A 24,013-nucleotide genomic window follows, 5' to 3' on the forward strand; every position below is an offset into this window, starting at 1 on the left:
TGAAGTCTAACCAGCTCCAGCATGGCCTACAAGAGCTCGCAGCATCCCTCTGAGCACAGAGGCTCACCTCCCTAAACCCCAGTGTGCCCATCACGACCACCCCTCCGGCCTCCCCCCAGTAAGTCCTCCCCCCTCGGCCCAGGTCACCATTTGCAGGAAGCCTTCTGTGGCTGCTCACTGATGGCCACAGCCCTGTGCTGCCCCTTCCCCCGCGCTGACACCCCGCCCTCCGCGCGGCCGGGTCAGCGTCCCCTAGACGTAGCCCTTGAGGGCACGGCGCCCGGGCCGGTGCACGAGGGAGGCCGACGAGCCGCCCGCGAGCTGTGTGGCTGTGGGGTCCCGACGGGTCTGGGGGAGGGAGGCTGACGTCGAGGCGGGCCGGGGCGCGGGCCAGGCGGGGCGCGGGCCTTGGCCGTGGCTGTGGAAAGAGGAGGGCGGAGGCCCCGCCCCGCCGAGCCCCTCCCGCCGCCGCCCGCCCACTCCGGCAGCCGCGAGGGCGGCCGGCAGAGCGACGCGGAGCCCGCCGGCGTGGACCCCGACGACGGCCGAGCCGAGCGCCCTCCGCGGAGCCCGCGCCTGGGCTGCCCTCGAGGGTCGGGAGCGGCGCGGCCGCCCGGCAGGTAAAGGCAGGCAGGCTGGTGCGGCTGCCGGGTCGGGGGCTCCGAGGGCAGAGCCATGCTTCCCCCGCGCTGTCCGGACCGCTGGGCCGGCGCCTCCTCGGACCCGGGGTGGGCACCGGATGGGGACTTGGGCCAGGGGTCGGCGGTAGGATGAGGGAGCCCCTCCACTTCCCTGCGCCCCGTCCCCCTCCCCGAGTTGCCCAGGCAGAATCCCAGATACAGCCCCTCCGCCCTCCTTCTCCCAGAAGCGGGGCTCCATCATCAGCCCCGTAGACTCCCTGACGATGTGGCTCTGAACATGTCACTGCTCCGGAGTCTTTCTTCCCACCTGTGAAATGGGAATGGCAACGCTTCCTGGGCAGGGTGATGGGTGATGGAGGAGAGAGGCGGGCCTGACGGGCCTTAGAGGGCCCTCCAGCCCCAGGCAGGGAAGCCCCCGAGCTCTCTCCCTCGCCTCTCTCTGCCATGGCCGGTTTGCTGGCCACCTTCCTGTTTCTCCGTTTTCTGCTTATGTCCCCACCACCTCCTATTCTAGATGTCCTCGCAGCAGCCCCCACCCCCAAACGGGAGACTGAGGTTCTGTGGAATGTCCCTGCCAGAGGCTCAGCACCTCCTCCCAACTCCGGACTGAGACTTCACAGGGGTGGCATTGGGGGCTACGGCCCCAGAACAGCCTCCCCAATGTGTCTGTCTTGGGGCTGGAGACACAGGGAGTCCCTGGGCAGAGAAATGCTGTTCAGCCAGAGGAGCCCAGGAATTGGGAGCTGGGAAAGGCAGGCCCTCTGAGTCTGCTTGTTGTGTGTATGTGTTTCTGGTGGGAGCCTGTCCGTGTGTGCATTTGTGTGTGGGGGGTGCTTTGGAGGGGGGAGCGAGTGTCTGCCAGTATGATCTTTTTTTTTTATTCCTCACCTGAGGACATTTTTCTACCCATCATCAGATAGAGTGGGAGGGAGGAGAGAGAGACAGAGAGAAACATTGACATGACACAGTCACATTGACGGGGTTGCCACCCCCGCCCCCAAAGGGCCGCAGGGCCGGGGATAAGTGCAACCAAGGTATGTGCCCTTGACCAGAATCGAACCCGAGACTCATTGGTCCATGGGCTGACGCTCTAGCTGCTGAGCCAAACTGGCCAGGGCTCTGCCAGTATGTTCTTAATGTGTGCGTCAGTGTGTGAAACCCTCAGTGTGTGTGAGAACATGCTAGGTTCCTGACACAGAAAGGCCGCTGACCTCCTTCAGGGGAACCCTGGCAGCCCACACGTCCTTCCTCCTGGCTGCTTCTTGCGAAGGCCTGTGCCTTGTTTGGTGGCAAGAGTCCATCTCTCCCCTCCTTGGAGTGCCCTTAGCAAATGTGGCTTCCCAAGAGCTGCCGGGAGCATTTGGAAGGTCTGGGCGGTGGGCTGAGATGGCTGGAGGGGCAGGAGACCTGGAGTCCCTCTCTGGTGACTGATCCCCACTGCCCTGAGCAAAGGGGGGCCCTCAGGGAGCCCAGTCTAGAGCACAGGAGAGGAGGTGGGTCTGAGAAGTCACCGTGGGAAATTGGCTATCTCTATTAGGGCATAGATGTCCCCACTGGCCTCCTGCGGGGCTGGTGAACGGCCAACAGACCTTTGGACACACAATCACCCCCAAGAGATAATGAGGACACATCACAGACATACTCACACAGTCACACACAGCTACACTCCCTCCCACTGACAGTCACACACATGAACATGCTCTCCTGAACCACACTCCACCAAAGACGCTGAAACAATGACAGGACATGTGCACACACCCAAACTCCTATAGACACACAGCAGCCCATACGGCCCAGCCAGACATACTCAGACAGAGCAACCCACTCATATACCCTCACCCTAGCACTGACACTCAGACACACCAACCAGGGACTCTCTCCGGCTTCACAGTGTCCACCACAGAGAACATGAGTGTTTCTACTCTTTGGCTCAGAGGAAGGGAAAAGAAAAAATGGAAGTGGATGTGCCTGCTAGCAAGAGAGAAGAGAAAGATACCACACAGGGCTGTCGGCCTGAGCACCCCCCACTACCACCCCTGCCCTGGCCAGACCAGAGCTCAGCAGAACCCTAGCTGCCCTGCCTTGCTGCCCCCGCACTCCAGACCCCTCCAGTGGCAGGCATGGGGTTGCCCTTGTAGGAAAGTGAGGGATCAGATGAATTGGTCCCATTTGTGACCTGAGGCATTTGCAGAGGGGGTGGAAGAATCAGAGGCATAGCAACCGCTTATGAGGGGAGCAGCCGTGTCTCAGGGTGCCCATGGAGTATACCATGCAGGCCAAAATGTTTCGGGGGGGGGGCAGCAGCTGGCTAGAGCATTCAAGAACAGAACTTTGACATGTGCAGGTGGTGGAAAGGGTGAAGGGGAGGGCGTTCCAGTCAGAGGGAACAGCATGTGCAAAGGTGTGGAGGTGGGAAGCTGCAGAGTTCCCTCAGGGGACACTGAGTAGCTGCTGGCTCACACAGTGGGGCAGTGAGTGGGAGGACGGACAGCTACTTGGAGGTCAGATTTCCAAAGGCCTCGTCCAGAAAATGGGTGTGAGCTGCAGAGTGGTACAGTCTGGCTGTCACTGATTTCTCTGGGGGTCAAGAACAAAGGGGATCTTATAGTCAAGAAGACTATTGTCCTAAGGAGGAAGGTGCTGGGAGCTGAGGTTGGTGGTTACCATGGGGATGAGAGGAAGAAATAGATGGAGAGGAATAAGAGCAGAGACTGGACAGGCCTTGTGACTGATTGGTTGGGAGATGAGCAGAGGGCAGGACCGGAGCTGTGCACTAGGCGACTGTGGTCTGTCTCCAGAGGAGGCAGGTGAAGGGGAGACAAGGGTTTGGACCCCAGGGTCTGGTGCTGGGATGGTGGGGGTCTGGGTGTTGAGTGTGACCATGAGTTGGACAAGGGAGTAGTATCTGGGAGGCCTGAGGTGTGTACAGGAGCCCAAGTGGGAGTGGGAGGTCACATGTGTACACGAGTGCCCAGACATTAGCTAGAGAGGTCACACTCCCAGGAGGGAGGTCACACTCCCAGGAGGGAGTTCAGGCTCGCTCTGTTCTGTGGGCATTTGCAGGTGGTGGTGTGTGGACAACAGATCCTGAGTGAAGGCAGTGCATGTGGTGAGGGGAAGAGATGGCCTTGGGAGTCAGACAGGCCTGGGTTACTTTCCTTGTGACCCTGGGTAAGGGACTTCCCATCTCTATGCCTCAGTTTCCCCACCTATCAAATGGGAATGCTAACAGTTGTCTCCGGGGTCATTTTGCCTGCAGAGGGGTGAGGAGGGTCCCAGCTCACACAGCACCTGGAACTTTCACCCAGACTTCTGATCAATATGTTATACCTCTCTGATTAGATCCTGAGAAGGGACTTGGAAAGTTCTGAATTGAGAGGTGACTCTCCCCATGCAGTCCGGATGAGCTAAGATTTCTGGTTCTTGGAGGCAGAAGAAGGGGGTGGCAGAGGGTTAGTGCCTCATGGGGAGAGCCACGCCAGCATTATGGGCTCATTTCACGGATGGGCTTATGGAGACTCAGAGAGGAACTTGCCTGAGGTCACTTAGCCAGTGACAGGATTGAGACCAGGGGCCAGGACCCTGGGCTCAGGGCTCCTTTCCTCCCAGAGGCTACCCCTCCCCCCAGTACTGCGGTGGAGGGAACCTTGTCACCTGAAGTTCTCTAATTTCAGTTCTTCCTTCTGTCCCAGTGGGGGAGGGGAATAATAAGAGTTTATTGGGCACCTGTTGTGTGCCAGGTCTATGTCTCATTTAGTCCTTGTAACAGTGTTGCAGGGCTTGGTGGCCCATTTAACAGAGAGGGAAGTGGAGGCTCTGAGAGTTTGGTAACTGGCCAAGTGCAGCCTTGCTGAGTGCTGGGCTGGGACTCAGTCCCAGGTCTGTGAGCACGCAGCTCACATTCCTCCCACTGGCCCCTGGTCACTGCTCTCTGCTTGGTGGCGGGGAAAGGAAAGGAAGCTCAACTGTCGAGCACGCACAGTGCACCGTGCATTTCATAGCACAAGGTGCTTTTTGGGGGCCGGTGAGGAACATGGGGGAATAGCAGGCATGGGAAGGTCAGGCCCAGAGAGAGCCCAGAAGAGTAGGGGCTGGGATGGGGCTTTCTAGTATCTCAAATGCACTGTCCCCATGAGCCCTGTGAGGGAGGGCAGCCTCTGGGAGGAAGGGGTCCTGGTCTCTGGTCTCAGTTCTGCCACTGGCTGCGGTGCAACCTCAGGGGAGTTCTCCTCCGGGTTTCCATACCCCCCTGTGAGATGGGCCAGCAATGCCACCCTGGCTCTCCTTGGTGAGGAGCCTTGGTGAGGAGCAGTGTAGGTTGGGGGGTGGGGGGTCATTTCTCCTCTCCTGAAAGGTCTGAGGAGGTCTTCCACGGCCGTCTGACATTCACAGCCCTCAACACCCAGACATTTTCTGTCCTTCCCTTCCACTGTGGCGGCTGCTGGCCGACACGCAGCTCTGCGTGAGTCCTTCAGGCCATGCTCCTTCTGACAGGGGACCACGGCTCAGCTCATGGCAAACATTCTTTTCATAGTTCCTGGAGCACAGAAAATCCCGCTGCTTAGCCAGGAATGCAGAGTCCCTCCTGCAGCGGCAGCAGGGGCTTGGGTGGGGAGCCCCTGGGGGTGAGGCAGGAGGGGCTGCGGAGGTGAGGAGGACCCCCGCCCCACCATGCCTCGGCTCCGGGGAGCTGTGAGGCTGTCCCCATCATCTGTGGACTTGCAGCTTGGGTCCAAACTCTGGGACCATCCACCACTGGCTAGTTGCGTGAACTTGGGCAAGTGACCTCTCTGGCCTTGGTTTCTTCACCTGTAAAATTGGCTTTATAATCTAACCCCACAGGGCTTTTGAAAGGTGTCGTGGTAATGATGATTATAATAATATAATAATAGTGAACATTTGTTAACTGTTCCTTTACATCAAGCGCTGCTTGAAGTCTCCTATATGAAATTAACTCGTTTAATCCTCAAAAATGTTCTAAGAAGCGGAGGCGCAGACGAGTGAGATCATGCGGCAATAAGAGGTAGGGCTGGGAGGAGGATGGCCAGAGCTGGGCTCATATGGTTTTTTAAGCAAGACTCAGCCCAGGGCCTGCTCGTGGTAGAAGCTCAGAAAGTGGGGACTTCTGCCTTGAGTCCATCTCTGGGAGAGGCCGACTGTTGGCCTCATGGCCATCGGCACCTCAATTTGGAAAGTTGGGATGAGGAAGCAGACCGGGGCCCTGGCCAGACTCCCTGGGAGCCCTGCAGCTCTTAGAGGCTGGTGGGGGCAGGGGGTGCATACTGTCCCCCCCACATCTGGCCTGGAATTTAGCTGGTGCTAGGCTCTGTGCAAGGAGGAGATATCACCAGGGGAGGGGCTCAAAGAGGAGATTAGGGAAGTCAGCTGGGGGTGGAGGTTAAGAACAGAGTCCCATTGAAGTTGGCTCAGGCACTGCCCTGGCACACAAACCCACCCAGCTTCCGGCTTTGTAGTGGGGGGGGGCTTGATCAACTGGAGTGGGCCCCTGAGGCCCTCGCTGGGAGCTGCCCACTCCTGTGAGTCCATGTTGCCTCTTGGTTGAGGCAGCACAGGTAGGGGTGGAGAAGCGGGGAGAAGGACCTGTAACTGAGGTCTCCAGAAAGCCCAGTGCACAGGGTTTGGCCATTTTGTGGGGCTGGGCAAGCTCCAAGGTTCAGAGCCGGCCCTGGTGCTTCCTAGCCCTGTAATCTTGGAGAATGGATGTCACCTCTCTGGGCCTCAGTGCCCCTCCTCAGAAAAATAGGACAGCCTCCTTATGGGAGACTGTGATAAAACCGTGCTCGGAGCATGCCAAGTACTATGTCTGGTGCATCAGATGTACTTGGGATTTAAAGGACTAACATGGGCGGAGGGCATGGGAAGCCAGCTTTAAGCTGGGCTCAGCTTCTCTCATCCAGATATTCAAGGCATTTCTCAGGCTGACCCCAGCCAGCCCTTCTTGTCTCAGATCACCTGCATAGTGGAGAGGTTAACGGCCCAAGCTTTGGAGTCAGCAGCCTAAGTTCAAAGTCAGGCACTACCCCTTAGGAGCTGTGTGACCTTGGGCCAGTTACTTAACCTCTCTGTCCCTTCGTTTCCCCATCTGTATAAAGGGAAAACAAAGTACTTACTTCACTGGATTGTTGTAAGGATTGAATTAGACACTCTGTGAGATCTCAGAACAGTGCTTGGCATGTAGTAGATGCACAATAAATGTTAGCTGTGTTTAATTAGTTCATTTGTTTGTTTATTTTTTTATATCCACCCCAAGCTTTCACACCTCCATACCCTCACACATGCTGTTTCCTCGGCCTGGACTGATTGCCTCTCTCCGTCATCACCTAGTTAAATCTGTGTTCCTTCTCCAAAATCCAGATTCAATATAAGTCACTTCCCCTCCCCAAGCCTCATGGAGGGGGTAGGGACTGGGGCCAGAGAAGCTGGGTTGAGTTGGGCAATAGGACCTCCTATCCAGCTCCACCAGCCAGACTGGGCCCTCAGACCCACCTGTGGGGTCATGGCATTCAGATTGGTAGGGATGGAGACAGGGCTCAGTGAGTTGAAGAGAAGGCCTAGGAGCCGCTGGCTTCGGCATCTGGCTGCTTTCACGGTGAGAGACAGGGCCAGGATGTCAGAGTTTCCATGGGAGCAGGCAGAGGCAAGCAAGCAGCTGAAGGAGAGAGTGACGCGGCCGGTAGGTCTCCCTGCCAGGTGGGCTGACTGGGTGTCCCCTCCCCATTCACCCAAGAGTCACGCCTGGCCCCGGACTTCCCTGTGGACAGCTGTGTGACCTGGTTAAGGGCTGGCGACAGCCTGGTATCATGGTTGACTGAGGCAAAAATGGGAACCTGGCCATTCAGGTTCCTGACTATATCACCTCCCTACTCAAGAACCTTCTGTGGCTCCCCAGTGCCTTTCTGAGGAATGCAAGCATGGCATTCAAGTCTCCTCACTAGGTTGCCTCAGCTCCTGCTTGTCCTTTCAACCCCACAGCACTTCTGGATCTTCCCTGTATCTGCCAAGCAGCTTCCTACTACCAGAAATTTCTTTTCTTACTTTGTCTGCCTTTCAGACTCCTACTCATCCTTCAGGATCCAGCTCCAATGTCCCTTCCTACATGAACCCTTCTGGGGAAAGCCAAGGGGGAAGCAGTGTTACCTTCTCTGTGTTCCCACAGCCCAGAGATCTTAGCCAATTGGGTAGTGGTTACTTGTCTGATGCCTCTCTTTAAATCAGGGCAGGGCATGGGACTGGGCCATTTCTGGGTCCCCTGGCCCAGCCTAGGGTTCCCTACACAGTGGGAGCTTCCCCAGGCAGGAACTCTAGCCTATAGTGGGAGCCACCCCAGCCCAGGACCTGATATATAGTAGGGATTTCTGTAGTATGAACACTGGCACACAGAAGGGGCTTCCTCAGCCTGGGCCCTAGGACAGGAGGAACTCTATCAAGTCAGGGCCAGGCACCCTGTGGACATGGCTAAGTATGCATGAAATGAATGAAGGGAGTCACTCCTGGCTTCCTGAGAAGAGAGACTGAGGTTGGGGCCAATGTTCCAGCAGGGGCTCTTGGTGAGAAGCCCATGGCAGGCACTGGGGTGGCTGTGAGTTAGGGCAGGAGGCTTCCCGGGCTCCTGGCGTCTTCCTCACTGTTTCTCTCTTTCGTCCTCAGGCCGCGCCAGTGCTGGGACCTTTAGAGGCCCCTCCAACCTGAAAGGTAAGCTAGGTTTGGGGGCATCCAGCCAGGAACATCTCAGGCTGGATGAGGCCATTGCTGGCTGCTGCCTCACCATGCTCCCTCCTGCCGCAGCGGAAGCCCCTCCCTGCCCCGGGATGTCCAGCAGGCAGCCCTTCTTGCAGGTGACCTCAGCTCCCTGCGGCCCGGGCTTTAAAATCTCGGCCCAACTCGGAAGCAGCTTTTTCTCATTTGTGAACTATTTCTCCCTGACTCCTTGGCGTGGGCCTGTGTTTGCTTGGCCTGCTCGGGTGCAGTGGCCTGGCGGTGCTCCTCCCGGGCCCCCTCCCTGCCCAGCCCCTCCTGCCGCCACTGCCGCTGCCGCCACCGTGTGGGGAAGCCACGAAGGCCCAGGAATTTTGGCAGGCGTGGGGAGGCAGCGGGCAGCGGGTGGCGCTCCGGAAAAGGCTGCAAATGTGAACCAGAAGGCGAGGGATTGGCAGCGAGGAGGCCCTGCCTGGCCTGGCCTGGGGCCTGGGGGAGGCTGGGTCTGGGGAGACCCTTCAATGTCCAGGCCTGGTCAGAAACTCAGGGCCTCTGCTGGGAAGTGAGAGTGGTGGCCCCACTGAGGCCTGAGCCCTGGTGGGGAAGGGCCAATCCCCTGGCCACCTACCTGAGGATACATTGTTGCCCTGGGTCCTGCTCACTGCTGGGCCTCTTCTGCCCCCATCTGGTTATTCCCACCTCCCTGGTCACTTGGTTACCCCAAGATGCTCCTCCCCAGGGGAGCAGTGCGGTATGTAGTCTCAGGGATAGACAGGCTGGGGGCCTAGGTGGTGTACCTAGTTGCCTGTGGGGAGGGAGGTTCAGCCCTAGCCCCTCCAGTCCAGAGCTGGGAAGGACTCTGGAAGAGCCACAGGGAAACGGGGTCCAGTGAGTGGCCACCCTGCTGGCTGGGCTAGAATTGGGAGCTGGGTGGTCAGAGGTCTGAAGCCAGAGCACCTAGAGTGTGCCAAGCCCCAGTCAGGGGTGAGATGCAGGTGTGGGGAGAGGTGCCTAGGAGGGGGAGGTCCTACCTGAGGGAGGCAGGGAGGCTGCTTGGAGGAGGAGGCATTTGAGCTGAGTCTTAAATGAGGAGTAATGCCCTGGCAGGTTTGGCTCAGCGGTTAAATGAGGAGTAAAATGTTTGCCTGGAGGAGAGAGATGGAAAGGGCAGTCCAGGCAGAGGAGAACATGCAGGCGAAGGCAGGCAGGTACAAGGAGTGTCTGGATATCAGGATGCTGGGGCTCAGGGGTGCAGTGGGCTCCTCTCACCCCCTAAACGTAGATGTTTGCCCCAAGGGTGGGTCTGTGGTCCTTATCCAGGCTTTAGGAACCCTGTCAGTGAAGCCCCATTAAAAAAAAGTTTCTATTTATTTATTTTTTTTAGAGAGAGGAAGGGAGAAAGAGATAGAAACATCAATCATTGATTGGCTGCCTCCTCCACAGCCCCCACTGGGGATGGAGCCCACAACCTGGGCATGTGCCCTGACCGGAATCGAACCGAGACCCCCTCAGTCCATGGGACAAGGCTCAATCCACTGAGCCACATTACATTGGCCAGGCAGTGAAGCCCTATTTTTATTCAGCCTACGTCTCTCTCGAGTTCTCTGACCCATAGGTTCCCAGCCTCTTGCACACCCACCACAAAAATGCCCCGAGCCCCCATCTTCCTTGAGAAACTGTTCGCTCTGCTCTCACTTTGAAATGTTCTACCCTCACCTGCCCCTCAGGGCCTGTTGAACTCTGACCTGTCCTTCACGCCTCCTTCCAATGCTGCTTCCCAAATTGAGGTCCCCTAGGATCTGGGAGGGGAGGGTGTTGGGACTGTCAGTGGAACTGAAGCCTGGAGGGGTAGGCACTCCTGTCCTGCCACCTGCCTGATGATGAGGCGGCCTCCAGGCAGCCCTGCCCCCGCCTGCCACCCCCTCCCCACCCAGCTCCCAGATTCCAGGCAGCCCTTTGGCTTTGGAGCAGTCCTCACAGCTGCACATTTAAATTTGAGGGGGTCAGCCCAGGCCAGTTTGGCTCTGCAGTTAGAGCGTCAGCCTGTGGACCAAAGAGTCGTGAGTTCGATTCTGATCAAGGGTACATACCTTGGTTGTGGTTCGTCCCCAACCCTGGTCAGGGTCGTGCGGGAGGCAACCAGTCGATGTGTCCCTCTCACACTGATGTTTCTCTCTCTCTCTCTCTCTCTCTCTCTCTCTCTCTCTCTCTCTCTCTCTCCTTCTCTTTCCCTCCCTCCCACTCTATCTGAAGATAAATAGAAAAATATCCTCAGGTGAGGATTAAAAAATAAAAATAAATATATTTGAGGGGGTCAGAGTCTCATATCAGTCCCACAGGATAGAGAGCTCAGCTCATGGGCACTGGACCCACAGTGCCCACGCAGACCTGGTGGCTGCCTAGGGACTGTCCAGGGGCTGCTCAGGGATCGCCAGGGAGGTCGGACAGAGACCTGAAGTTAGCACAAGTGTCAGGGCTGTAAATGCTGGTCTTTAGGACGGTCTCGTCGAGTGACCAGCAGCTAGAGATTTACAGAGCCTGGAACTCAGACAGGGTCTAGGTACAAGCATACAGGAGAGGACAGAGAAAGATAGGCTGGGTCACAGAGAGGGGCAGGCACATAGAAAGGCATACAGGGATAGGAGGAAAGACACACCCGGAGATGCCTGAGACACACAGGCAGGTGAGGACCAGAGCTAGTGAACAGACGGGAAGGAAGAGACACAGATGGGCGTGGCACCTATGCGCGTGGCTCCCTTACATGTAACTCTTAGCGTGTCCTCCGCCAGTCGTGATCTCAGGGCGTGGGGGGCTCACCGTCAGCCTCTCTCCATCCTTCTTACCCACCTCCCATCTTAACTGATTCACATCCTACTGAGTTTAAAGTATGCCTCCTACTCCAGGAAGCCGCACGAGAATAACATGGAATTTATCATGTTGGTACTAGGGAGCCACTGGAGAATCCAGAGCAGGGGAGGACCCTGGGGAGAGCTGTGCCAAAGTGTGGTCCACAGACAGGCAGGCAGAGCTTGTCAGAGATGCAGATGTTGGGCCCTACCCCACACCTACTGAACCCTGAATCAGGATCCCTGGGAGAGGGGAAGGGGGACGTTGCTCAAGAACCAGTGTTTTAAAAAACTGATGCACACTGAAGTTTGAGAAGTGCTGTTGCAGTATCACGGGATGCATTGAGGGTGAGGGGTGGGACAGCCTGTTATGACCATCCAGGTGAGGATTTAGCCATTTAATCGAACAAATCTTTATTGAGTGGCTGGGATGTGCCAGGCTCTGGGCTGCGTGTTGGGAGAACACAGGTCTATATTAGGGCAGAGACTATGGGGAAGGAGGAGAAGGAACGGAAGTGGGAGAAGCAGAGGAGCCTGGATTGGGGTTGGAGGGCAGAGGCACGGGTGTCATGCCCAGTTGTGCAGGTTGGCCCTGTACAGGACACCAGGAAAGGCAGTGTGTAGGGCCTGCGCTGGCTGGAATGAGAGTAGCCTTTTCTGATTGTGCTGAGGCATCGTGTGGGCCAGAGGGGGTCCTTACTGCCCTGTAAGGAAGGAAGGGTCAGAAGTGATACCCGGATTTCTGGCCTGGGCTCCTGGGAGTAGGGGAGAAGCAAATGGGGAAGGTAGTGACGGCAGTTTGGGTGGAGAGATCTAAAAGCTAGCCAGGTGAAATGCTCCGCTCGTAATTGGGCACCAGAGTCTGGGCTCAGGGAGTGGTCGTAGCTGAGCCAGAAGTGGGAGTCCTGGGTGCGGGGATTGGTGAGTGGGAAGATGCAGGAGGAACATCCACATGGGAGAGATGAGGCCTGAGCCAGCTGCCCGGGGAAGGCCTGGCCTGCAGAGCAGGCAGAGAGGAGTCTGAGGAGGAGACTTTCCAAGAAGGAGGAGAGAGGGTCTCAGGCAAACTCAGTGCTGGAGAGAAGGAGGCACCAGGGTCAGAGGGTGGGGAGAGAGCAGGAGTGCGGGTGAGGGGTAAGGACAGTTCTTTCAAGGAACTTGGATGAGAAAGGCTAGAGAGAGATGAGGGCGGCTGGGGTTGGGGGTAGGAGTTAGGCCTGAGTGGACATGGCTGGAGAGGCTGGAGATGGGGTAGGTGAGGGAGGCATCCACAGGCAGTGAGAGGCCCTGAGGAAAAGGTGTGGAGGGGCCTGGGCCTGGACTGGCAGGCAGGACGTCTTCATCTGAGACCCGGGAAAAGGGTAGGAAAGGCTGTCCAGTTTCCACAAGCTGGGAGAGAGGTGGGGAGATTAGAGGCTCAGGAACCCTGGAGCTGCCCAGTTGGGCATTTGGGGGTGGGCATCCTGCCCAACAGGTAAGGAGGGCAGTGTCTCTGTTCCTCTCCAAGATCCATAACTCCATCCTAGTCCTGAGCAGGCTGTGACCCCTGGTCAGTTTCATCTCAGGAGTAGTTGAGAAAGGCCTAGGAGGCCAGAAAACTTAGCTTTAGGGAACTTTCTCAAGGTCCTGGCCTTTGGCAGCAAGTCATCTGGATTTTGTAAGGGTTGGAGGAGATGTTGTTTTGCAGCAGGAAGAATTGAGGTTAGACTGAAGACAGAACTTCCTGGCCATCAGGGTAGCAGGACAGGGCAGCACACCTGGGGATGCTGATGGCTCAGATCATCCCAGTTAATCCTTTCACAGATGAGAATACTGAGATTCAAAGAGGTTAATTCACTTGCCCAGGATCACCCAGCTGGTGAGTAGCTGTGCTGGAATGGGAATCCAGGGCTGCCGGGACCTAGGAGGGCCTTGAGGGGCCAACCGGCTGGACCCCTGATAGGGAGAGACTGAGCAAGAAATGCTGCTCACCTGTGGAGGTGGCAGAGACAGGGCTGGAGACAGAGACATGGAGAGAAATGAGGCAGGGCCAGAGATCCAGGGAGCGAGCAGAGGGCTCGGCTGGGAGAATGGGGAGACAGGAGGCACCGGGGAAGCGAGCGGGGCAGCCGATCCCGCAGAAATGTCTCCACAACAGGAAGTGTCTCATAACATACCTGTGGTTTGGCCAGGCCCTGGGGCTGCCGGCGTGCTCCCCACGGCTCCCTCAGCTGCAGCCGCCTGCCCGTCTGGGGTACAGGGCTTGGGGCCGAAGGACCTGAGCACGACTGTGGTCCATCCACCCACCCGGGAGGGGGCGCTGCCAGGGCCACACCAGCACGGTCCACTGGGAGACCGCTCCCTCCGGCCCCCTTTATGATCTGGACCTCTGACAGCTCATCTGTGAAATGGGGTGGGGAGTGCGCAGGCCTTTCAATTCCATACGGTCACCTGGGCCCCCTCTGCTGGTCACCCCGGGTCAGGACCCTTTGAGAGAGTCGAGGTTGGAGTTAGCTGGTGCCCGATCCCCTCCAGCAGCTGTGTGTGGTGTGTGGGGGGGCGGGGGTCAGCATGCATGCCACTTTTTCTTCCTGCTGGGGCCCATTCCCCACCCCCTCGGTCCGAAAGACCCCCGGAGCACTCCCGCTCCCAGCCAGCCTCCTTGGCCGCCCCAGGAGGAGGCCTAGGCTGCCACAAAACGCTGACTTGGACAAAATGCTGTTTTACGGGGATTTGTTGAAAAGGGGGGAAATCCCCGTTAAGGACTTGCAGCTGTCCAAACACAGCGTACAGCGTCCACCCTGCCGCCGCCACCGCTCAATCCCCTGAATCAGCGTCTCCTTCTGCACCCCACCTCGTGCCCCTGCCAGCCCAACCCCTTCCCAGCTGCCCTGGCTCCTGCCTGCCTTCCTAAGAGGTCACCAGAGAGGGCGATGGGTCACACAGCAGACGGGGGGTTTGAACCTCAAGGCCGTGCAACCACTCCTCTGGGGGGCGGGGGGCAAGGAACGTGGGAATGAGTCCTTCTTCCCTTGCACCCCTGTTCCCTGGGTAGGCTGTTCCTAGCTGAAGTTCTTTGAGGCCATGGGAAGGTCCTCACCTCTTTCCTTCTGGCCTGGGGTGAGGGGAGGTGTGTGTGATGTGTGTCTGCACAAACTCTGAGGAAAGGACTGAGTTATTGGCGAGATCTTTACATTTGACAGTGAACTGAGCTCATCAAACATTTATTGAGCATCACTGCTTGCCAGCCAAGGCCTGTGCTGGGCACAGAGGAGGGGGTATGTGGCAGGCGGAGAGAGTAGAGGAGCCAGAGAGAAATAAGAGCTGAGATGGGGACCCGCAGGCATCAGGGCGTCCAGGAGGCATCCCGTAGGTTTCCCATATCCAGGAATGAGTAAGAGGTAAGTGGTGGAGACGCCCTGGAGGGAACCGAACAGTGCAGGGCCGCAGAGCTGCAGGGAGCCGGGTGTGGGGGAGGGGTGGCAGTGAGAAGGAGGCTGGGGCTCAGAGGTGCTCAGACACCTTGGCTCTGATGGTGGCTGGGTTGGGAGGCAGTCTACCCCACCTGGCTGCTGCCTCGTGCCCTTCCAGGGCATCATTTCTCTTCGCAGCCCCTGGACCAGGCTCGGCACCCCTTCTCTCCACCATGCATTCGCTCCCATCTCCCAACCCTCACCCGGACTGGCACATGCCAGCCTTCCCTCTAAGAACTGGAGTAATCTTCCCCCTCAAACCCACAGGTGGCTTGGAGCCGCACAAGAGATTCTTTTTTAAAAAAATATATATTTTTTCTTTATTGATTTTAGAAAGAGAGGAAGGGAGAGGGAGAGAGAGAAACATCGATGAGATAGAATATTGGTCAGAACTGGCAACCTCCTGGTATAGGGGTCAATGCTCAACCACTGAGCCACACGGGCTGGCCCTGGCCACAGGAGACACTATTTTTCTCCATTTGCTTCTCTCTCTCAGTCTGGCTTTTGCTCTCTGGCTGTCCTCTCCTACCTCCTACCTCCCCCCAGCCCCCAGGGGCAGGATGTCACAGTGATTAAGAGCTCAGGTTCCTTACAGCCCTCTGTTCAAATCCAGCCGCACTCTAGACATCACTGCTCTCTGAGTTTCAGGGTCCTCACCTGCAGAAAGGAATCCTCTCGGCAGCTGCTCTCTCCCAGGGACCAGGTGGCAGTTACATCATATACTGAACATGAAGTACCTAGGCAGGTGCGTGACAGGAGGTCCACATGCTCAGTGGGAGCTGTCATTTCCCCAGACACTTCTCACTACAGAGGAAGCACCTGCTGGGGGGTCCAGCAGCTGACCTGTCCCACCTCAGTGCAGGAGGTGCTGGGATGGGGCACGCTCAGGAAGCCACAGGGGCTGAGGCAGGGATGCTCCCTGGAGAGCCCCATTGCCAAGGAGGAATGAAAGGTGGGAAGCTTGTAGGGGGCCTTACCCTGACTCCTAACGAGACTTGGGGCTTTTCCTTAGCACCCTGCCTGCCTGTGCTCCTCCACAGTCCTCCCAGCTGAGCCTGAGGCTGCCTGTCCCCTCCATCACCTCCCCACTCCCAGGTCTCCAGAGCCAGGCTGTCCTGAGTCCTTTTGTGGTGGTGCCTTGACCTTGTGACCTTGGCCTCTGGCCCACTAAGGCCAGAATGGCTCACTCCCCTGCCCCTGCTTCCTGCCGCATGCTCCACCCCCCTCCACCTGCTCCTGCACCCCACTGCCAGCACCGGGCAGAACATTCTGGTCCTGTGGGTGTGTCACCATTGCTCCCCCTTCACCTCTGTGGGCCCCCAGCTCAGGTGCCAGACAGTGCAGGAGGGCCCTTTTCCTGCTCAGGTGAGGTGGGATGGTGAGGTGGTTAGGGGCTGGGGCTCAAGTGTCAGACTGTCTGGGTTTAGGTCCTGACTGTACCGTTTTCCTCATCTCTAAAACGGGGCGAGCACCTGGCTGGGTAGCTCAGTTGATTAGAGCAGTAGATACGCCAAAGCTGTGGGTTCGATCCCCAGTCAGGGCACATACAAGACTCAACCAATGATTGCATAAATAAGTGGAATGACAAAGCAATGCTTCTCTCTCTTTATCCCCCTTCCTCTCTCTTTCTAAAAAAATCAATCAATAAATTAAAAAATAATTTAAAACAGGGCTAGCATGCTTCACAGGGCTGAACATGCTGGGATGTAAAAGGTTAGGGCAGTGCCTGGCCAGAGCCTCTATCTGCAGGACTGAAGGCCAGGCCTGCATGGTCAGCCTCATGAGTCCTGGTGTCAATCACGTGGCAGTTAGAGCAGGGGGCCCATGCTGAGGGCAGGCTCTGGATGAGGCCTCAGCTCTCACACTTCCTAGTCATGGGTCCTGGACAAGATTCTTGCAGTCTAAGTTTCTGTTTCAGGGTCTATTAAATGAGGATATAAATGAGCCTCGGGTGGGGGAGGGGCCACTGAGAGGATTCCATGAAATGAAGCCAGTGGCCATTCTGTAAGTGGCAGGTATTACTATAAGGCCGATGCTCGGGGAGGCTGTGTGAGACCTGCACAAGGTTACAGAACAGGTTGACGGCAGGGCTGGGATTTGAACCCCAGAGCTGCGTTGGCAGCTTCACATACCTTCTCTGGAGCCCCACACTCATTCCTGCAAAGCTCTGCATGATACTAAGTCTAGAGAGACATTGAACTGCAGCTCCAGATGCACCCCAGTTACCAGGGAGGGCTCTGCTCCCTACCTGCATCCCCAGTGTGCACAACCCTCTCCTCCAAGCCCCTCCAGAGGCCAGGTGCTGGGCCCAGGGGCCCCTGGGTGGGGTGAAGGGAGCCCAGAGCAGAAATCTGAGGGGAATGAGACTTCCCTTGGGTGTGCAAAATGCCATATAGTCCCCCATTCAAATATTGATAGGTGTCCACCGTGAGGCAGACACAGTATCTCTAATCTTCACAGTAGTCCTAGGAGCAGGTTGTTAGCACAGTAAAAAAACAAAAACAAAACATCTTGCCTTGGCTGGTGTGGCTCAGTTGGTTCCGTGTTGTCCCGCGCACCAAAAGGTTGCTGGTTTGATCCCCATCAGGGCACAAGTCTGGGGAGGGTGAATGCAGGAGGCAGCCTGTGGATGTTCTGCTCTCACATTGATGTTTCTTTCCCTCTCCCTTCCTCTCTCCATAAAAATCTTAAAAAAACAAAACAAAGCACCACCTTTATTGGGATATGATTCATGTAATTGGCTCATTTAATGTGTACAATTCAATGGTTTTTAATAATATATTCAGAGTTGTGCAGCCATCACCACTATCACTTTTAGAACATTTTCATCACCCCTAATAGAAACCCTGTCTCCATTAGTAGTCGCTCCCCGTATCTCCCTACCCCCACCCTAGGCAACCACAAATCTACTTTCTATCTCTATAGATTTACCTATTTTGGACACTTCATATAAGTGAACTCATATAACATGATTTTGTGACTGGTCTTCACTTAGCATAATGTTTTCAAGATTTGTCGGTATTGTAGCATGTTATCAGTACTTCATTTCTTTTCATTGCTACATAATATTTCATTTTATGGATATACCACACTTTGTCCATTCATCAGTTGAGGCACATCTGTGTTATTTTTACTTTATGGCTGTTATGAATAATGCTGCTATAAACATTCACATACATCATTTTGTGTGGGCACATTAACCCATTTTACAGATAAGAAACAGATTCAGAGTGGAAGCCTCTTGCCTAAGCTCCCCCTGCTGGTGAGCGGAGGACTCAGCTGGCTGTCCCAATCTAAAGCCTGCGCTTCCTCACACCCAGGAGCTGAGCTAGCTGTGACAGAGCTAGGTTGGGACAAAACGGAGTGAGGGGTTAACTTTATGGAGGAAGGGGTGACAGCTTCCCCGGGCCTAGAAGGATGAGTAGAAGAGGGGAAGAACAATGCGGGTGTAGAAACAGCAGCTGCACAGGCCTAGAGGTGTGAGGCTGCCTGGTGTCTGGGAGCCATTCGGAGTTCTGTGTTATTGAGGCAGAGATCTGGAAGAGGGAAGCAAAGAAAGGCACAGTAAATGATAGGGTTGGAGACACAGATTAGATTTAAAGGGTCTTTTTATCTGCACTGGCCCTTGTGGCTCAGTTGGTTGGGCATCGTGCTTTGCCCTGAAAGGTTGCCAGTTCGATTTCCAGTTGGGGCACATGTCCGGGTTGTGAGTTTGATCCCTGGTGGGGGACATGCAAGAGGCAGCCTACTGATGTTGACCTTGATGTTTCTCTTCCCCTCGCTTCCTCTTTCTCTAAAATGCAATAAAAAAAAAAATGCCCTTATATCCTACTTTCTTCAGGAAACTAAGCTATAAATATACATGCTCAAGTATATATCAGTGAGAGTAGGTTTACTTCAAAACAATTTCTAGCCAATGAGTTATATTTTCATGTACCTCATCAAAAGACAGTGCCACATTACATCATTCCCTAAATAAGTCATTTTCATTTCAATCATTGTAACACGGGAAAACAGATATTTCCTAGGTGATTTCTGAGTTTCTCCCTTAAAGGACTAGTACATTGGTTTGCGTATGCCTCTGTAGTAGGGATGATATTAACATAGGTGTTGCTTCCTATTTAAGACTAAGCATATTCTCATGTTGATACCAGGCCACAGTTTACCACTCTTCTGCCCAGTGTATTGAGTCAGTGGCTGAGGGTAGTTCCATGTTTGTAGATTTTGACAGCTTCAGTAGGATGTGACTGTATTCAGGTTCTTCCAGCCATTATGTTTTGGATTTTTAGTAGGGTGCAGTTGATGTGGTAGTCAATTTCTTTTGCACACAGGAAGCTTTATAAAATTTTATTCATAAATCCCCTATTTTGAGAAGCTGTTTTGCATACTGTTGAACTGAAACAATATTTTCCCAGAAACTAAAGCTTTGTATATTGATCAAAGTGATTCTGAAAGTTAAAATTTTAAATGCTCAAATGTTATTGGTAATTGTACTATATTATGTATTCAATAGGAAATCATGGTTTATCAATAAAAATTAAAATTCCCATCTTGGAAAATAACAGGTCTCGAATGCCATCCTAAGCACATGGACTCGATCTTGAAGGCACTGGGGAGCCCCAGATGGGCATCAACATAATGTAAAGACAGAGCTAAGGCAAATCCCAGTTCTGCTTCCAAGAGACCTTTGCTTTAGTTTTGTTATCTGGAAAATGCAGACGACAAAAATAATACCTTGTTTAAAGTGTTGGGGGAGATTGAATTCCTATCTCTGGAGAGCTCATCCCAGTGTCTGGCAGAGTGCCAGCCTAGCAAATGGTAGTAGGTGCTATCGTCATCAAAGGGTGTTGAGCAAGGGCTGCCAAGGTCAGATCTGTGCTCTGGAAGGGTGTCTGGCTGCAGAGTGACTGGTGTGGGGGAGGCTGTTCTCCAGGGGAAGGGGCCCAAGACAGCAGTGGGAATGGAGAACCATGGGCAGGCTTAAGGGAGGTTTAGGAGATAACTTCTGCAGACTCCAAGACTTTGGGAATTACTTGTGAATAATATCTAAATTCTGATCATTTTGTGAGCCCTGGGCTTGGTGCCAAACCACCCAGGAAGCTGGCTTGATGGCCCCTCTCGGTTCCTCCCTGCAGCACGCTCGCGGACGCCATGCGGTGGGCTCTGACGTCCCTGTCGGTGCCGCCACCTCTACTGCTGCTCCTGCTGCTGCTGCTGCTGCTGGGGTGCGGGCCGCGGGCGGCCACTGGCGGCGGGGCCGGCGGGGCCGCGGGCTACACACCGGTGAAGTACGTGCAGCCCATGCACAAAGGACCCGTGGGGCCGCCCTTCCGCGAGGGCAAGGGCCAGTACCTGGGTGAGCACCTCCTCGCCCCCACCCCCACCCCCACCCCCAGCGCCTCGGACAACTCCGGACCCCTCAGCTCCCTGCCTCCCGACCTGCATCTCAGGCACCTCCCCACTCCAGGTCACAGCCCCTCAATCTCCACCAAAGATCCCAACTCCACTTTCTTCCTGATCCTGGTCCAGGGCCTCCCACCCTTCTAGGGCTGGGAAACCGCTAGCCGGCAGTGGGGGTCTTTAGTGGGGTAGAGGAGGGGCAGGAAGGTCTGTGGGGAAGTTGGGAGGGGGGTGGTTCTACACCAACTGTCTCTACGGAGGGCTGCTGGCGCCACCTGGCGGTCATTACACTCTAGGTCATGCAGGAATGAGAGGTTCCCCAAACTTTTAGGGACGACCCAGCTTGGATAGGTTGGATGCTAGGAGCCCTGGGTGAGGACACCCTGAAGCCCCCAAGATTGCCACTGGAACCAACATAAATTCCATCTTCAGTGAGAGCAGGGAAGGGGAGAGCAGGGCTTGGTCTTCACGAACAGATACAGAGCCTTGTCTTCTCCTAGTGCACCTTATACTGGTGTAGGGAGTGGGTAGATGGGTCCTCTGTCCCCACTGACCAGGCCCCTGACTGCCCCTTCTACCTTTCTTTCCTTAGAAATGCCTCTGCCGCTGCTGCCAATGGATCTGAAAGGAGAGCCTGGCCCCCCTGGGAAACCTGGGCCTCGGGGGCCCCCTGGCCCTCCTGGCTTCCCAGGAAAACCAGGCACTGGAAAGCCAGGGCTACATGGGCAGCCTGGCCCCGCCGGCCCCCCTGGCTTCTCCCGGATGGGCAAGGCTGGTCCCCCAGGGCTTCCGGGCAAGGTTGGACCACCAGGGCAGCCAGGGCTTCGTGGGGAGCCAGGGATACGAGGGGACCAGGGCCTCCGGGGCCCACCGGGGCCCCCTGGTCTCCCTGGGCCTTCAGGCATTGCTGTTCCTGGGAAACCAGGCCCCCAGGGGGTGCCAGGGCCACCAGGATTTGAGGGGGAGCCAGGGCCCCAGGGGGAGCCTGGGCCCCCAGGTGATAGAGGCCTCAAGGGGGATAATGGGGTGGGTCAGCCAGGGCTGCCTGGGGCCCCAGGTCAGGGTGGTGCCCCTGGACCGCCTGGCCTCCCTGGTCCAGCTGGCTTGGGCAAACCAGGTTTGGATGGGCTTCCTGGGGCCCCTGGAGATAAGGGTGAGTCTGGCCCTCCTGGGGTGCCTGGACCCAGGGGGGAGCCAGGGGCATTGGGCCCAAAGGGGCCCCCTGGGGTAGATGGTGTGGGGATCCCAGGGTCGGCAGGGGTGCCAGGGCCACAGGGCCCAGCAGGGGCCAAAGGGGAACCAGGAACTCGGGGTCCCCCTGGCCTCATAGGGCCCACTGGCTATGGTATGCCAGGACTACCAGGCCCCAAAGGGGACAAAGGTCCAGCTGGGGTCCCAGGGCTCTTGGGGGACAGGGGTGAGCCAGGTGAAGATGGAGAACCAGGGGAGCAGGGCCCACAGGGCCTTGGAGGCCCCCCTGGACTTCCAGGGTCTGCAGGGCTCCCTGGAAGACGAGGGCCCCCGGGGCCTAAGGGGGAGGTAGGGCCTGGAGGACCCCCAGGAGTGCCTGGCATTCGGGGTGACCAGGGGCCTAGTGGCCTGGCTGGGAAACCTGGGCTCCCAGGAGAGAGGGGACTTCCAGGGGCCCATGGACCCCCTGGACCGACTGGGCCCAAGGGCGAGCAGGGTTTCACAGGTCGCCCTGGGGGACCGGGGGTGGCAGGAGCCCTGGGACAGAAGGGTGACTTGGGGCTTCCTGGGCAGCCTGGCCTGAGGGGCCCCTCAGGAATCCCAGGACTCCAGGGCCCAGCTGGCCCTATTGGGCCACAAGGTCTGCCAGGCCTGAAGGGTGAACCAGGCCTGCCAGGGCCCCCTGGAGAGGGGAAAGTAGGGGAACCTGGCATGGCTGGGCCTACAGGGCCCCCTGGAGTCCCCGGCTCCCCAGGACTCACAGGCCCTCCTGGCCCTCCGGGGCCTCCTGGTCCCCCTGGCGCCCCTGGGGCCTTCGATGAGACTGGCATCGCCGGCCTGCACCTGCCCAATGGTGGAGTGGAGGGCGCCGTGCTGGGCAAGGGGGGCAAGCCGCAGTTTGGGCTGGGCGAGTTGTCAGCCCACGCCACACCCGCCTTCACCGCTGTGCTCACCTCGCCCTTTCCTGCCTCAGGCATGCCTGTTAAATTTGACCGGACTCTCTACAATGGCCACAGTGGCTACAACCCAGCTACCGGCATCTTTACCTGCCCTGTGGGCGGGGTCTACTACTTTGCCTACCACGTGCATGTCAAGGGCACCAATGTGTGGGTGGCCCTGTACAAGAACAACGTGCCAGCCACCTACACCTACGACGAGTACAAGAAAGGCTACCTGGACCAGGCGTCTGGTGGGGCGGTGCTCCAGCTGCGACCCAACGACCAGGTCTGGGTGCAGATGCCCTCGGACCAGGCCAATGGCCTCTACTCCACCGAGTACATCCACTCGTCCTTTTCAGGGTTCTTGCTCTGCCCCACATAACCCGTGGGGCCCTGCTGCCCAGGCCTCCTCCTCCTTAGTGGTAGAGAGAACTTCTCAGTTACAAAGAACCTGCATTTAAAGAAAATCCAAAGGCTGAACAGAGGTGGGAACAGAGGCAGCCATGGCCGTGGCCTTGACCCAAGGAGACTGACGGTTTCTCCCTCCATGCTGGCCGAGGTTGTTTCTGGAAGAGGCTGGCCTGAGTTCCTCCTCTCCCCCAAGTGCCTGTGCAGTGTCGGGGTTGTGGCCCCATTCCTGCCCTGCCTGGCCTGCAGGCAGGGTCCCAGGACACTCGGTCCAGCTGTCGGAGACCCCTGCCCCCTGTGAGTCCTGGGCTCTGCTGGGTGGTGAAAGACGCTGCTTCTCTGTGAGTCAGAGCTGAGAGGGGACTGAGCTCCCCCATCCATCCCCTTAGAGGGACATATTCCCAAGCCCTGCCCTTCCTGTTGACCCCTAGATGGTACCTGCTCAAGGAATGAGGCATAGTCTCCCTCAGTTCTTGGCTGGGGCTCTTCCAGCTCCCCTGGGACCTCCAGCATATGATGGTGGGTCCCCTGAAGAGTTTGTTTCCCTCCAGGGGAAAGGGAGAGGAGGGGGCCACGTGGAAACCCTGCCAGGACTGCAGTCCCGGGGTGATGCTGTGGCATCAGGCACGTACAGGTGCATGGCCATCCCCCTTTCACGGCGCCAGCCACAGCCACGGGGAACGGTGGTTTGTGAGGGGTGGGGGCACGGGGCTGGGACAGGATGGCAGGTCTTCACATGCATCTCTATCTCCTAAACTGCCCCCTCCAGCTCTGGCTCTGTTCAGCAAGAGGGCAGCTGCCCAGGCCCCTAAGGAGGGGCCCAGGCCAGCTAGTGCAGGGTCAACTATCAGCGAACGAGAGTATTCCTCTCTTTATCTCCTTTCACCTTCTGGGAGGAGGGCTGGTTTTCTTACACAGAATTTAAGGGATCCTTGACATCTCCAACACAAGTATCCCCAAAGCACAGCCTCTTGTTTGGCCCTCAGAACAAGGTGCACACAAGCTCAGATGAAGGCTCTGCCTGGTTTTCCTTAATAAGAACCACATGTATGTATGTACCTACTAAAGGGGTTAATGGGGGGGGGGGGGCTTCCTCTCCTCCCAGCTCTGGTTCCAATTTCCTGTTCTAAGCGGGATTAGGGCCTAAGAGGCTGAGGCTCTGGGAAAAAGGGTGCCAACAGACTCCTTTGAAATGAGTTGGTTCTGGATGTTTCTGCCACTTTCCTTAATCAGAATTCCCCTGCAGGAAACAGGCAGGATACCCCTCCTCTCTCCTCCACTCCCCTCAGCCCCTAGTCCAAGTTGAGTGGATAAAGCTGAGATTAGTGAGGGGATATGGGTGGTGGACACTCTTGCCCCTACAAGGATAGCCACTCTCCCAGTGGCTTGGGCCTCTCCTTCAGCCCTCCCTAAGTTAGCTC

At 56.7% G+C, this 24,013-nt stretch overlaps 1 protein-coding gene across 1 annotated transcript; it reads left to right on the plus strand.

Annotated features, from left to right (window-relative positions):
- The first annotated feature begins 581 nt into the window (after positions 1–581).
- Positions 582–22,617, plus strand: COL8A2 (collagen type VIII alpha 2 chain). Its single transcript, XM_036257325.1, has 4 exons — positions 582–620; positions 8,310–8,354; positions 19,791–20,011; positions 20,648–22,617. Exons 3-4 carry the CDS (start codon positions 19,807–19,809, stop codon positions 22,564–22,566), a joined length of 2,124 nt encoding a protein of 707 aa, XP_036113218.1. The 5' UTR covers positions 582–620; positions 8,310–8,354; positions 19,791–19,806; the 3' UTR covers positions 22,567–22,617.
- Positions 22,618–24,013: the final 1,396 nt, after the last annotated feature.

Source organism: Molossus molossus, unplaced genomic scaffold (assembly GCF_014108415.1).
Source record: "Molossus molossus isolate mMolMol1 unplaced genomic scaffold, mMolMol1.p scaffold_m16_p_12, whole genome shotgun sequence".
Taxonomy (NCBI): domain Eukaryota; kingdom Metazoa; phylum Chordata; class Mammalia; order Chiroptera; family Molossidae; genus Molossus; species Molossus molossus.